This window comes from Petromyzon marinus, chromosome 24 (genome assembly GCF_048934315.1).
Source record: "Petromyzon marinus isolate PM22_M1 ecotype Great Lakes invasive population chromosome 24, UKy_Petmar_22M1.pri1.0, whole genome shotgun sequence".
Lineage (NCBI taxonomy): Eukaryota > Metazoa > Chordata > Hyperoartia > Petromyzontiformes > Petromyzontidae > Petromyzon > Petromyzon marinus.
Genome location: NC_133690.1, coordinates 5,385,585 through 5,398,361, shown reverse-complemented (window position 1 = coordinate 5,398,361; position 12,777 = coordinate 5,385,585). Strand labels below are relative to the sequence as shown.

The following is a 12,777-nucleotide window of genomic DNA, read 5'->3' as shown; positions in this document are numbered from 1 at the left end:
TTGTCTGTGTGTCTATAGGTACCGCTCGCTACTCACAGCACTTGCCCCTACAGCCCTGTTAGAGGCTACACGGGGGACCTTTGCCTGTGTGTCTATAGCTGCTGCTCGCTACACACAGCCACTTGCCCCTACAGCCCTGTTAGAGGCTACACGGGGGACCTTTGTCTGTGTCTACAGCTGCTGCTCGCTACACACAGCCACTTGACCCTACAGCCCTGTTATGTCTGTAGGGGCAGTTTAACGCGAACGAGACGACAACAACAACAACAATCACAAAGCCAACGGCGACTCGAACGATGCTTTATTAATCCGCGGGGCCGCCCTCAGTCATCCCAGAGCAGGATCAGCTCCTCGTCGTCCTCGTCCCACGGGAAGGGTTCCATCCAGCGCAGGTCGCCGGCGTTCTGCTGGAAGCGCACCAAGTCGCCAAAGTCGCGGTCGGGGTGGACGACCATGCCACCACCACGCTCCTCTTGCTCCCCCTGCTCCTCCTCGTCGAGGAAGACGAAGATTCCGTCGCCGTGCCCGCCGTGGTGGAAGAAGTGGCGCTCTGGTGGTGTTGGGAAGGTAGAGGGGGAGGAGGGGAGAGGGAGGTGAGGGGGGAGGAGGAGGAGGGGGGAGGAAGAGGTGGAGGTGGAGGAAAGTAGGGGTGGGAAGGAGGAGGTCAAACACGTGTCGTTACACAGAGACACACAGAGACCCATAGAGACACACAGAGACCCATAGAGACACACAGAGACCCATAGAGACACACAGAGACCCAAAGATACACAGAGACCCAAAGATACAAAGAGACACATAGAGACACACAGAGACCCATAGAGATACACAGAGACCAATAGAGACACACAGACACCCATAGAGATACAGAAAAAGAGAGACATACAGAGACCCATAGAGACATACAGAGACCCATAGAGATATAGAGACCCATAGATACACACAGATCAATAGAGACACACAGAGACACACAGAGACCCACAGAGACCCATAGAGACACAGAAAAACAGAGACATACAGAGACCCATAGAGGCACACAGAGACCCATAGAGATACACAGGGACCCATAGTTACACACAGATCCATAGAGACACACAGAGACCCATAGAGACACACAGAAAAACAGAGACATACAGAAACTCATAGAGACACACAGAGATCCATAGAGATACACAGAGACCCAGAGATACACACAGATCCATAGAGACACACAGAGACCCATAGATACACACAGATCCATAGAGACACACAGAGACCCAAAGAGACCCACAGAGACCCATTGAGACACAGAAAAGCAGAGACATACAGAGACCCATAGAGGCACACAGAGACCCATAGAGATACACAGGGACCCATAGTTACACACAGATCCATAGAGACACACAGAGACCCATAGAGACACACAGAAAAACAGAGACATACAGAGACTAATAGAGACACACAGAGACCCATAGAGACACACAGAGACCCATAGAGATACACAGGGACCCATAGATACACACAGATCCATAGAGACACACAGAGACCCATAGATACACACAGATCCATAGAGACACACAGAGACACACAGAGACTCACAGAGACCCATAGAGACACAGAAAAACAGAGACATACAGGGACCCATAGATACACACAGATCCATAGAGACACACAGAGACCCACAGAGACCCACAGAGACCCATTGAGACACAGAAAAGCAGAGACATACAGAGACCCATAGAGACACACAGAGACCCATAGAGATACACAGGGACCCATAGATACACACAGATCCATAGAGACACACAAAGACCCATAGAGACACACAGAAAAACAGAGACATACAGAGACTCATAGAGACACACAGAGACCCATAGAGATACACAGAGACCCAGAGATACACACAGATCCATAGAGACACACAGAGACCCATAGAGACACACAGAGACCCATAGATACACACAGATCCACAGAGACCCACAGAGACCCACAGAGACCCACAGAGACCCATTGAGACACAGAAAAACAGAGACATACAGAGACCCATAGAGACACACAGAGACCCATAGAGATACACAGAGACTCATAGATAAACACAGATCCATAGAGACACACAGAGACCCATAGAGACACGGAAAAACAGAGACCCATGGAGATCCATGGAGATCTATGGAGCCCGTGAAGGCGTTCCTGCCGTAGGCCGCGAGACCAAAACGTCGCTTACCCTGCATGAGCACCATGGGATCTGGCACCGTCCGTCTCTGGAGGAAGTAGAGGCAGCAGGCGAGCTACAGGCAGACAGGAACTCACACACACACACACACAGACACACACACACACAGACACACACACACAGACAGACACACACACAGACACACACAGACACACAGACACACACACAGAGACACACACAGACACACACACAGACACACACAGACACACACACACAGACACACACACACACAGACACACACACAGACACACAGACACACACACAGACACACACAGACACACACACAGACACACACAGACACACACACAGTGGGGGGTGAGTTTGTGTGGTGATTGAGGAAGTGAGTGGCTGAGTGAGTGAGCGAGTGTTGAGTGAGCGGTGAGTGAATGAGCGAGTGGTGAGTGAGCGAGTGGGAGAGTGGGTGAGTGATCAAGTGGTGAGCGAGTGGTGAGCGAGTGGTGAGCGAGTGTGCGATTGGTGAGCGATTGAGCGAGTGGGTGAGTGGGCAAGCGGCCGAGTGAGCGAGTGGTGAGCGAGTGTACGAGTGGTGAGCGGGCGGGCGAGTTTGCTGTTCGCGTGCATTACCCACCAATCCAAGGGAAATCCCGGCGAGTGACGTCACAAAGACGATGACGTTGCATGACCTGGTGCAGGATGCGCACTGAGACACGGTCAGCCACAGGTGGAAGTCCTGGGGCAGAACGCGGAGGCAAAGACAAAGACGAAGGTCGATTCCAAACGTGTTCTAAGGCATGTACTGTACTACACTACATGATACACTACTATATGCTACACTACATTATACACTACGACAGTACATTATATACTACTACACTACATTATATACTACACTACTATATACTACTACACTACATTATATACTACTACACTACATTATATACTACTACACTACATTATATACTACTACACTACACTATATACTACTACACTACATTATATACTACTACTACACTACATTCTATACTACTACACTACATTATATACTGCTACACTACTATATACTACTACACTACTATATACTACTACACTACTATATACTACTACAATACATTATATACTGCTACACTACTATATACTACTACACTACATTATATACTACTACACTACAATATATACTACTACACTATATACTACTACGCTACATTATATACTACTACTACACTACATTCTATACTACTACACTACATTATATACTGCTACACTACTATATACTACTACACTACTATATACTACTACACTACTATATACTACTACAATACATTATATACTGCTACACTACATTATACACCACTACACTACATTATAAACTACTACACTACATCATATACTACTACATTATAAACTACTACACTACATTATGTACTACTACACTACATTATATACTACTACACTATACACTACTATACTACATTATATACTACTACATTATATACTACTACACTGCATTATGTACTACTACACCACATTAAATACTACTACACTACATTATACACTGCTACACTACATTATATACTACTACACTACATTATATACTACTACACTATACACTACTACACTTCATTATACACTACTATATACTAAACTACATTATACACTACTACACTACATTATATACTACTACACTACATTATATACTACTACACTATACACTACTACACTACATTATATACTACTACACTACATTATACACTACTCCACTACTATATACTACACTACATTACACACTACTACACTACATTATACACTACTACACTACATTATACACTACTATACACGTAATACACTACTATATACTACTATATACTACACTACATTATACACTACCATACACATTATACACTACTATATACAACACTACATTATACACTACTATACACATTATACACTACTGTATACTATACTACATTATATACTACTAAACACATTATATACTACTATATACTACGCTACATTATATACTACTACACTACATTATATACTACTACACTACATTATATACTACTACACTATACACTACTACACTACATTATATACTACTACACTACATTATATACTACTACACTACATTATACACTACTACACAACATTATATACTACACTACATTATATACTACTACACTACATTATACACTACTACACAACATTATATACTACTACACTACGTCACGGCCTGGGACAGACAGAGAGACACAGAGACACGGCATGGGACAGACAGAGAGACACAGAGAGACATACAGAGAGACACAGAGACACGACATGGGACAGACAGAGAGACACAGAGAGACAGACAGAGAGACACAGAGACACGACATGGGACATACAGAGAGACGAAGAGACACGACATGGGACAGAGAGACACGGCCTGGGAGAGACAGAGAGACACAGAGACATACAGAGAGACACAGAGACACGGCATGGGACAGAGAGATACGGCCTGGGACAGACAGAGAGACAAAGAGACAGAGAGACACAGAGACACGGCATGGGACAGAGAGATACGGCCTGGGACAGAGAAAGAGAGACACAGAGACAAACAGAGAGACACAGAGACATACAGAGAGACACAGAGACACGGCATTGGACAGAGAGACACGGCCTGGGACAAACAGAGAGACACAGAGACAAAAAGAGAGACACAGAGACACGGCCTGGGACAGACAGAGAGACACGACATGGGACAGACAGAGACACACAGAGACACGGCCTGGGACAGACAGAGAGACACAGAGACGCGGCATGGGACAGAGATACACGGCCTGAGACAGACAGAGAGACACAGAGACAGGCACAGAGAGACACAGAGACAGATACAGAGAGACACAGATACAGACACAGAGAGACACGACATGGGACAGAAACAGACACAGAGAGATACGGCATGGGACAGAGACAGACACAGAGAGACACGGCCTGGGACAGATAGACAGACACAAAGACAAACAGAGAGACATAGAGACAGACACAGAGAGACACGGCATGGGACAGAGACAGACACAGAGAGACACGGCATGGGACAAAGACAGACAGAGAGACACAGAGACAGACACAGAGAGATACAGAGACAGACACAGAGAGACACGGCATGGGACAGAGACAGACAGAGAGACACGGCCTGGGACAGACAGAGAGACACAGAGACAGACACAGAGAGATACAGAAACAGACACAGAGAGACACGGCATGGGACAGAGACAGACACAGAGAGACACGACATGGGACAGAGACAGAAACACAGAGAGAAACGGGACGGGACAGAGACAGACACAGAGATACACAGAGACAGACACAGAGAGACACGGGACGGGATAGAGACAGACACAGAGAGACACGACATGGGACAGAGACAGACACAGAGAGACACGGGACGGGACAGAGACATAAACACAGAGAGACACAGAGACAGACACAGAGAGATACAGAGAGATACAGAGACATACAGAGAGAAACAGAGACACGGCATGGGACAGAGACAAACACAGAGAGACACGGCCTGGGACAGACAGACAGACACAGAGACAAACAGAGAGACACAGAGAGACACGGGACGGGACAGACAGAGAGACACAGAGACATACAGAGAGACACAGAGAGACACGGCATGGGACAGAGATAGACACAGAGAGACACGGCTTGGGACAGAGACAGAAACAGAGACAAACAGAGAGACACAGAGACAGACACAGAGAGACACAGAGACAAACAGAGAGACACAGAGAGACACGGCCTGGGACAGACAGAGAGACACAAAGACAAACAGAGACAGACACAGAGAGACAGGGCTTGGGACAGAGACAGAAACAGAGACAAACAGAGAGACACAGAGACAGATTCAGAGAGACACAGAGAGACACGGCCTGGGACAGACAGAGAGACACAAAGACAAACAGAGACAGACACAGAGAGACACGGCATGGGACAGAGACAGAAACACAGAGACAGACACAGAGAGATACAGAGACAGACACAGAGAGACACAGAGACAGATTCAGAGAGACACAGAGACAGACACAGAGAGACACGACATGGGACAGAGACATACACAGAGAGACACGGCATGGGACAGAAACATACACAGAGAGACACGGCCTGGGACAGACAGAGAGACACAGAGACACAGAGACAGACACAGAGAGACACGGCATGGGACAGAGACAGAAACACAGAGACAGACACAGAGAGATACAGAGACAGACACAGAGAGACAAACAGAGAGACACAGAGAGACACGGCCTGGGACAGACAGAGAGACACAAAGACAAACAGAGACAGACACAGAGAGACAGGGCTTGGGACAGAGACAGAAACAGAGACAAACAGAGAGACAAAGAGACAGATTCAGAGAGACACAGAGAGACACGGCCTGGGACAGACAGAGAGACACAAAGACAAACAGAGACAGACACAGAGAGACACGGCATGGGACAGAGACAGAAACACAGAGACAGACACAGAGAGATACAGAGACAGACACAGAGAGACACAGAGACAGATTCAGAGAGACACAGAGACAGACACAGAGAGACACGACATGGGACAGAGACATACACAGAGAGACACGGCATGGGACAGAAACATACACAGAGAGACACGGCCTGGGACAGACAGAGAGACACAGAGACACAGAGACAGACACAGAGAGACACGGCATGGGACAGAGACAGAAACACAGAGACAGACACAGAGAGATACAGAGACAGACACAGAGAGACACAGAGACAGACACAGAGAGACACGACATGGAACAGAGACATACACAGAGAGACAGGGCATGGGACAGACAGAGAGACACAGAGACAAACAGAGAGACACAGAGACAGACAGAGAGAGACACGGCATGGGACAGAGACAGAGACAGAGACATACAGAGAGACACAGAGACAGACAGAGAGACACAGAGACAGACACAGAGAGACACAGAGACAGACACAGAGAGACACGACATGGGACAGAGACAGAAACACAGAGACACAGAGATACACAGAGACAGACAGAGACACGGCCTGGGACAGAGACAGACACAGAGACAGACACAGAGAGACACAGAGAGACACAGAGACAGGCACAGAGAGACACAGAGAGACACAGAGAGACACAGAGACAGAGAGACACAGAGACAGACACAGAGAGACACAGAGACAGACACAGAGACAGACACAGAGACAGAGAGACACAGAGACAGAGACAGAGAGACACAGAGACAGAGAGACACGGGACGGGAGTCTCACCTGAATTGTCACGCTGAGCCATGACAGCCACGCCGTGGAGCTTCCCCTGAAACACAGAGGGGGGGGGGGAGACGTGGGGGGAGGGGTGGGGGGAGACGTGGGGGGAGGGGTGGGGGGAGACGTGGGGGGAGGGGTGGGGGGGAGACGTGGGGGGAGGGGTGGGGGGAGGGGTGGGGGGGAGAGGTGGGGGGAGTGGTGTCGGGATGACCAACGCAATGATTATAATATATATGATTATAATATATATGATTATAATATATCAATAATTAAGGTTTGTTTGATGTTAGATCGCGTTAATATGAATTACTGTGTCGTTAAAGCCGCCACCACCCGACATGGCCAATTATTTAAGGGGTTTGCGTTACGTAAACAGAACGTGGCCAATTCGTTACTAGTACAGCACTAACCGGTTGCTGTATGTTGCAGAGTTAAATCCACTACAATATTTACAATTCGTTACTAGTACAGCACTAACCAGTTACTGTGTGTTGGAAAGTTAAACCCACTACAACATTTACAATTCGTTACTAATACAGCACTAACCGGTTGCTGTGTGTTGGAGGGTTAAACCCACTACAACATTTACAATTCGTTACTAGTACAGCACTAACCGGTTGCTGTGTGTTGGAGAGTTAAACCCACTGCAACATTTACAATTCGTTACTAGTACAGCACTAACCGGTTGCTGTGTGTTGGAGAGTTAAACCCACTGCAACATTTACAATTCGTTACTGGTACAGCACTAACCGGTTGCTGTGTGTTGGAGAGTTAAACCCACTGTGACATTTACAATTCGTTACTAGTACAGCACTAACCGGTTGCTGTGTGTTGGATAGTTAAACCCACTACGACATTTACAATTCGTTACTAGTACAGCACTAACCGGTTGCTGTGTGTTGCAGAGTCAAACCAACTACTACATTTACAATTCGTTACTAGTACAGCACTAACCGGTTGTTGTGTGTTGGAAAGTTAAACCTACTACGACATTTACTATTCATTACTAGTACAGCACTAACCCGTTGCTGTGTGTTGGAGAGTTAAACCCACTACAACATTATCAATTCGTTACTAGTACCGCACTAACCGGTTGCTGTGTGTTGGAGAGTTAAACCCACTACTACTTTTACAATTCGTTACTAGTACAGCATTAACGGGTTGCTGTGTGTTGGAGAGTTAAACCCACTACTACATTTACAATTCGTTACTAGTACAGCACTAACCGGTTGCTGTGTGTTGGAGAGTTAAACCCACTGCAACATTTACAATTCGTTACTAGTACAGCACTAACCGGTTGCTGTGTGTTGGATAGTTAAACCCACTACAACATTTACAATTCGTTACTAGTACAGCACTAACCGGTTGTTGTGTGTTGGAAAGTTAAACCTACTACGACATTTACTATTCATTACTAGTACAGCACTAACCGGTTGCTGTGTGTTGGAGAGCTAAACCCACTACGACATTTACAATTCCTTACTTTTACAGCACTAACCCGTTGCTGTGTGTTTGAGAGTTAAACCCACTACAACATTATCAATTCGTTACTAGTACCGCACTAACCGGTTGCTGTGTGTTGGAGAGTTAAACCCACTACTACATTTACAATTCGTTACTAGTACAGCACTAACCGGTTGCTGTGTGTTGGAGAGTTAAACCCACTGCAACATTTACAATTCGTTACTAGTACAGCACTAACCGGTTGCTGTGTGTTGGAGAGTTAAACCCACTGCAACATTTACCATTCGTTAATAGTACAGCACTAACCGGTTGCTGTGTGTTGGAGAGTTAAACCCACTGCAACATTTACAATTCATTACTAGTACAGCACTAACCGGTTGCTGTGTGTTGGAGAGTTAAACCCACTGTGACATTTACAATTCGTTACTAGTACAGCACTAACCGGTTGCTGTTTGTTGGAGAGTTAAACCCACTACAACATTTACAATTCGTTACTAGTACAGCACTAACCGGTTGCTGTGTGTTGGAGAGTTAACCACTACAACATTTACAATTCGTTACTAGTACAGCACTAACCGGTTGCTGTGTGTTGGAGAGTTAAACCCACTACAACATTTACAATTCGTTACTAGTACAGCACTAACCGGTTGCTGTGTGTTGGAGTTTTAAATCCACTACTACTTTTACAATTCGTTACTAGTACAGCACTAACCGGTTGCTGTGTGTTGGAGAGTTAAACCCACTACAACATTCACAATTCGTTACTAGTACAGTGCTAACCGGTTGCTGTGTGTTGGAGAGTTAAACCCACTGCTACATTTACAATTCGTTACTAGTACAGTGCTAACCGGTTGCTGTGTGTTGGAGAGTTAAACCCACTGCTACATTTACAATTCGTTACTAGTACAGCACTAACTGGTTGCTGTGTGTTGGAGAGTTAAACCCACTACAACATTCACAATTTGTTACTAGTACAGCACTAACCGGTTGCTGTGTGTTGGAGAGTTTAACCCACTACAACATTCACAATTCGTTACTAGTACTGCACTAACCGGTTGCTGTGTGTTGGAGAGCTTAACCCACTACAACATTTACAATTCGTTACTAGTACAGCACTAACCGGTTTGCTGTGTGTTGTGTTTTTTTTGTTTATTTTGACTAATTTTGAACCTATCAAGGTGACTTTACCGAAAGACCCAAACAATTTGAATTCCTGCAGTCACGACAACAAGAAGCACTTTCGCAGAAATGAGTTTGTCGATCTCGGTGATGATTTCAAAGTGGCATCAAAGCTCCCAGCGGCTTCCTAATAACGGAAGGAAGACAGCGTTCCAGACAGCCACGGAAGCGCGCCTTACCCGGCTAAAACATTTTAGATGAATATATAACATAAAAGTTAAAAGGGGCCGTCCATAAATGACGTCACACGGCGTCACAAAAAGTCAGACCCCCCCTCAAATATGACGTCACAAAGCTCTGCCCCCCCCCCCCACAAAAATATTTCCAATTTTAAAATAAAACATGCTTCAAATCGCTTTAAACTATTGTCATTGTAGTGTGTATTTAATGTGGCGCTGCACTCTGATGTTGTAGGAGAAAACATGTATTTAAAAATATATATCTATTTAATTAAGTAGAACGTTTTGATTTAAAGCTTTCGTGACTGCAGGGATTCATATTCTTGGTTCTTTCGGTAAAGTCACCACCACGTGGAAGGGAAACAATAAAATAATAAAAATATAAAACAATAAAATTCTCACGACGTTTCAACTGCAACACAAGCAGCAATCATCATCAGGTGTGAAAACCACATCAAGCAAATTTAAAAAAAAGTTGCGGGTTATTTTTAACGTTAGCACCACGGAGAGCGATTTGGCAGTTATTCAGATGGACGAGTCCATCTATTTTGATTTAAAGCTTTCGTGACTGCAATAATTATTATTCTTAACTCTTTCGGTAAAGTCACATTGAAGGGAAACAATAGAATAATAAAATATATATAAAACAATAAACATTCTCACGACGTTTCGACCATAACACACGTCGTGAGATTTTTTATTGTTTTATATATATTTTATTATTTTATTGTTTCCCTTCAACGTGACTTTACCGAAAGAGCTAAGAATATGAGTCCATCTATGTTCGGAAAAGAGTAGGGGGGGAGACGAAAATAATGGATGCGGTCTGAAAGCCACCATAAGCGTGAACAATCATTTATGGACGACCCCTTAACACAACTCGTCCATATGAATAACTGCCAAATCGCTCTCCGTGGTGCTAACGTTAAAATAAAACGCCACTTTTTTACAATTATTTCCTGCTGTGGTTTTCACACCTGATGATGATTGCTCGTGTTGCAGTCGAAACGTCGTGATAATTTTATTGTTTGATATTTTTATTATTTTATTGTTTCCCTTCTACGTGGTGACTTGACCGAAAGAACTAACAATATAAGCAGAACGTGTTGTCTATATTTATTTAAAGTTGCGCATTTTGATGCGACGTCACATTTCTCAAACCCTCCCACCCCTCCTCCTCGTCACACATCGTCACAAATGTCTGACCCATCCTCCACCCCCACCCCCACCTAGGCGCGTGACGTCATTTATGGACGGCCCCAAGTCGTTTCAGGTTTACTTACCAGCGCCAAATCGCCGTGAGCAGAGAATGCGGCCTCCAAACGCCCGACGCTACGAGCGGCGGTGGCATTGTAACGGGGAGCGAGGCCAACGGAGGGTCCACCTCCATGCCTGGGCTCAGCAGCAGCAGAAGCAGCAGAGGCAGCAGCAGCAGCAGGCAGACGAGCCACGTGCGCTGAGATAGCATGGCGGATCTTCTCCCTCTGAAGCAACCTCACCCTCCTTATCCCTCCACTCGGCGTCAATGAAGGGAATGAGCCGTGTGGGTGAGCGTTGCGAGATAGCGTGTCAGTGTTTTCGAGGTAGTGTGTGAGAGTGTGGGAGCGTGTATGTGTGTGAGAGAGTATGGGAGCGTGTGTGTGTGTGTGAGAGTGTGTGTGTGTGAGAGAGTGTGTGAGAGTGTGTGTGAGAGTGAGTGTGTGAGAGAGTGTGTGTGTGTGAGAGTGTGTGTGAGAGTGTGAGAGAGAGTGTGTGTGTGAGTGTGTGAGAGAGTGTGTGTGAGAGTGTGTGTATGTGAGAGTGAGTGTGTGAGAGAGTGAGAGGGAGTGTGAGAGTGTGTGTGAGACTCTGAGAGAGTGTGTGTGTGAGTGTGTGTGAGAGAGTGTGTGTGTGTGAGAGTGTGAAAGAGAGTGTGTGTGTGAGAGTGTGTGTGTGTGAGAGTGTGTGTGTGAGAGTGTGTGTGAGAGAGAGTAAGTGTGTGAGAGTGTGAGAGAGTGTGTGAGAGTGTGTGTGTGTGAGAGAGAGAGTGAGAGAGTGTATTTAGATTTTTTTTAGAGCGTGTGAAAAAGCGTGCGTCCTTGTCAGAGTTCGTCTCATAATGACGTAGCTAGTCACGTGTCAGTTCTACGCGCGTCACGAAGAGCGTTACGTAACCAACGCACCACGTGACCGCCGCGCCAACGCGCGCGTGCGCACTGGCCGTTTCCGTTTCAACGGCTCGGCGAACACTGCCCATAGACTCAGCACTGCCCATAGACTCAACACTGCCCATAGACTCAGCACTGCCCATAGACTCAACCCTGCCCATAGACTCAACACTGCCCATAGACTCAGCACTGCCCATAGACTCAGCACTGCCCATAGACTCAACACTGCCCATAGACTCAGCACTGCCCATAGACTCAGCATTGCCCATAGACTCAACACTGCCCATAGACTCAGCACTGCCCATAGACTCAACACTGCCCATAGACTCAACACTGCCCATAGACTCAGCACT

General features: G+C 46.0%; 1 protein-coding gene across 1 annotated transcript; it reads right to left on the bottom strand.

The window, feature by feature from the left end:
• Window positions 1-284: 284 nt before the first annotated feature.
• On the bottom strand, window positions 285-12,562 carry LOC142905315 (uncharacterized). Its single transcript, XM_032945517.2, has 5 exons — window positions 11,561-12,562; window positions 7,459-7,504; window positions 2,802-2,903; window positions 2,204-2,267; window positions 285-550 (listed from the first exon to the last, which is right to left on the bottom strand). Exons 1-5 carry the CDS (start codon window positions 11,743-11,745, stop codon window positions 324-326), a joined length of 624 nt encoding a protein of 207 aa, XP_032801408.2. The 5' UTR covers window positions 11,746-12,562; the 3' UTR covers window positions 285-323.
• Between the last annotated feature and the right edge of the window lie 215 nt (window positions 12,563-12,777).

Bases quoted from the DNA above. Each gene is read 5' to 3' on its own strand.
- LOC142905315 (XM_032945517.2), bottom strand. From the start codon at position 11,745: ATGCTATCTCAGCGCACGTGGCTCGTCTGCCTGCTGCTGCTGCTGCCT. The intron at 7,505-11,560 runs GTAAGTAAACCT...TCTGTGTTTCAG, and splicing joins CTCACGGCGATTTGGCGCTG to GGGAAGCTCCACGGCGTGGC. The intron at 551-2,203 runs GTAAGCGACGTT...CAACACCACCAG, and splicing joins TCCCATGGTGCTCATGCAGG to AGCGCCACTTCTTCCACCAC.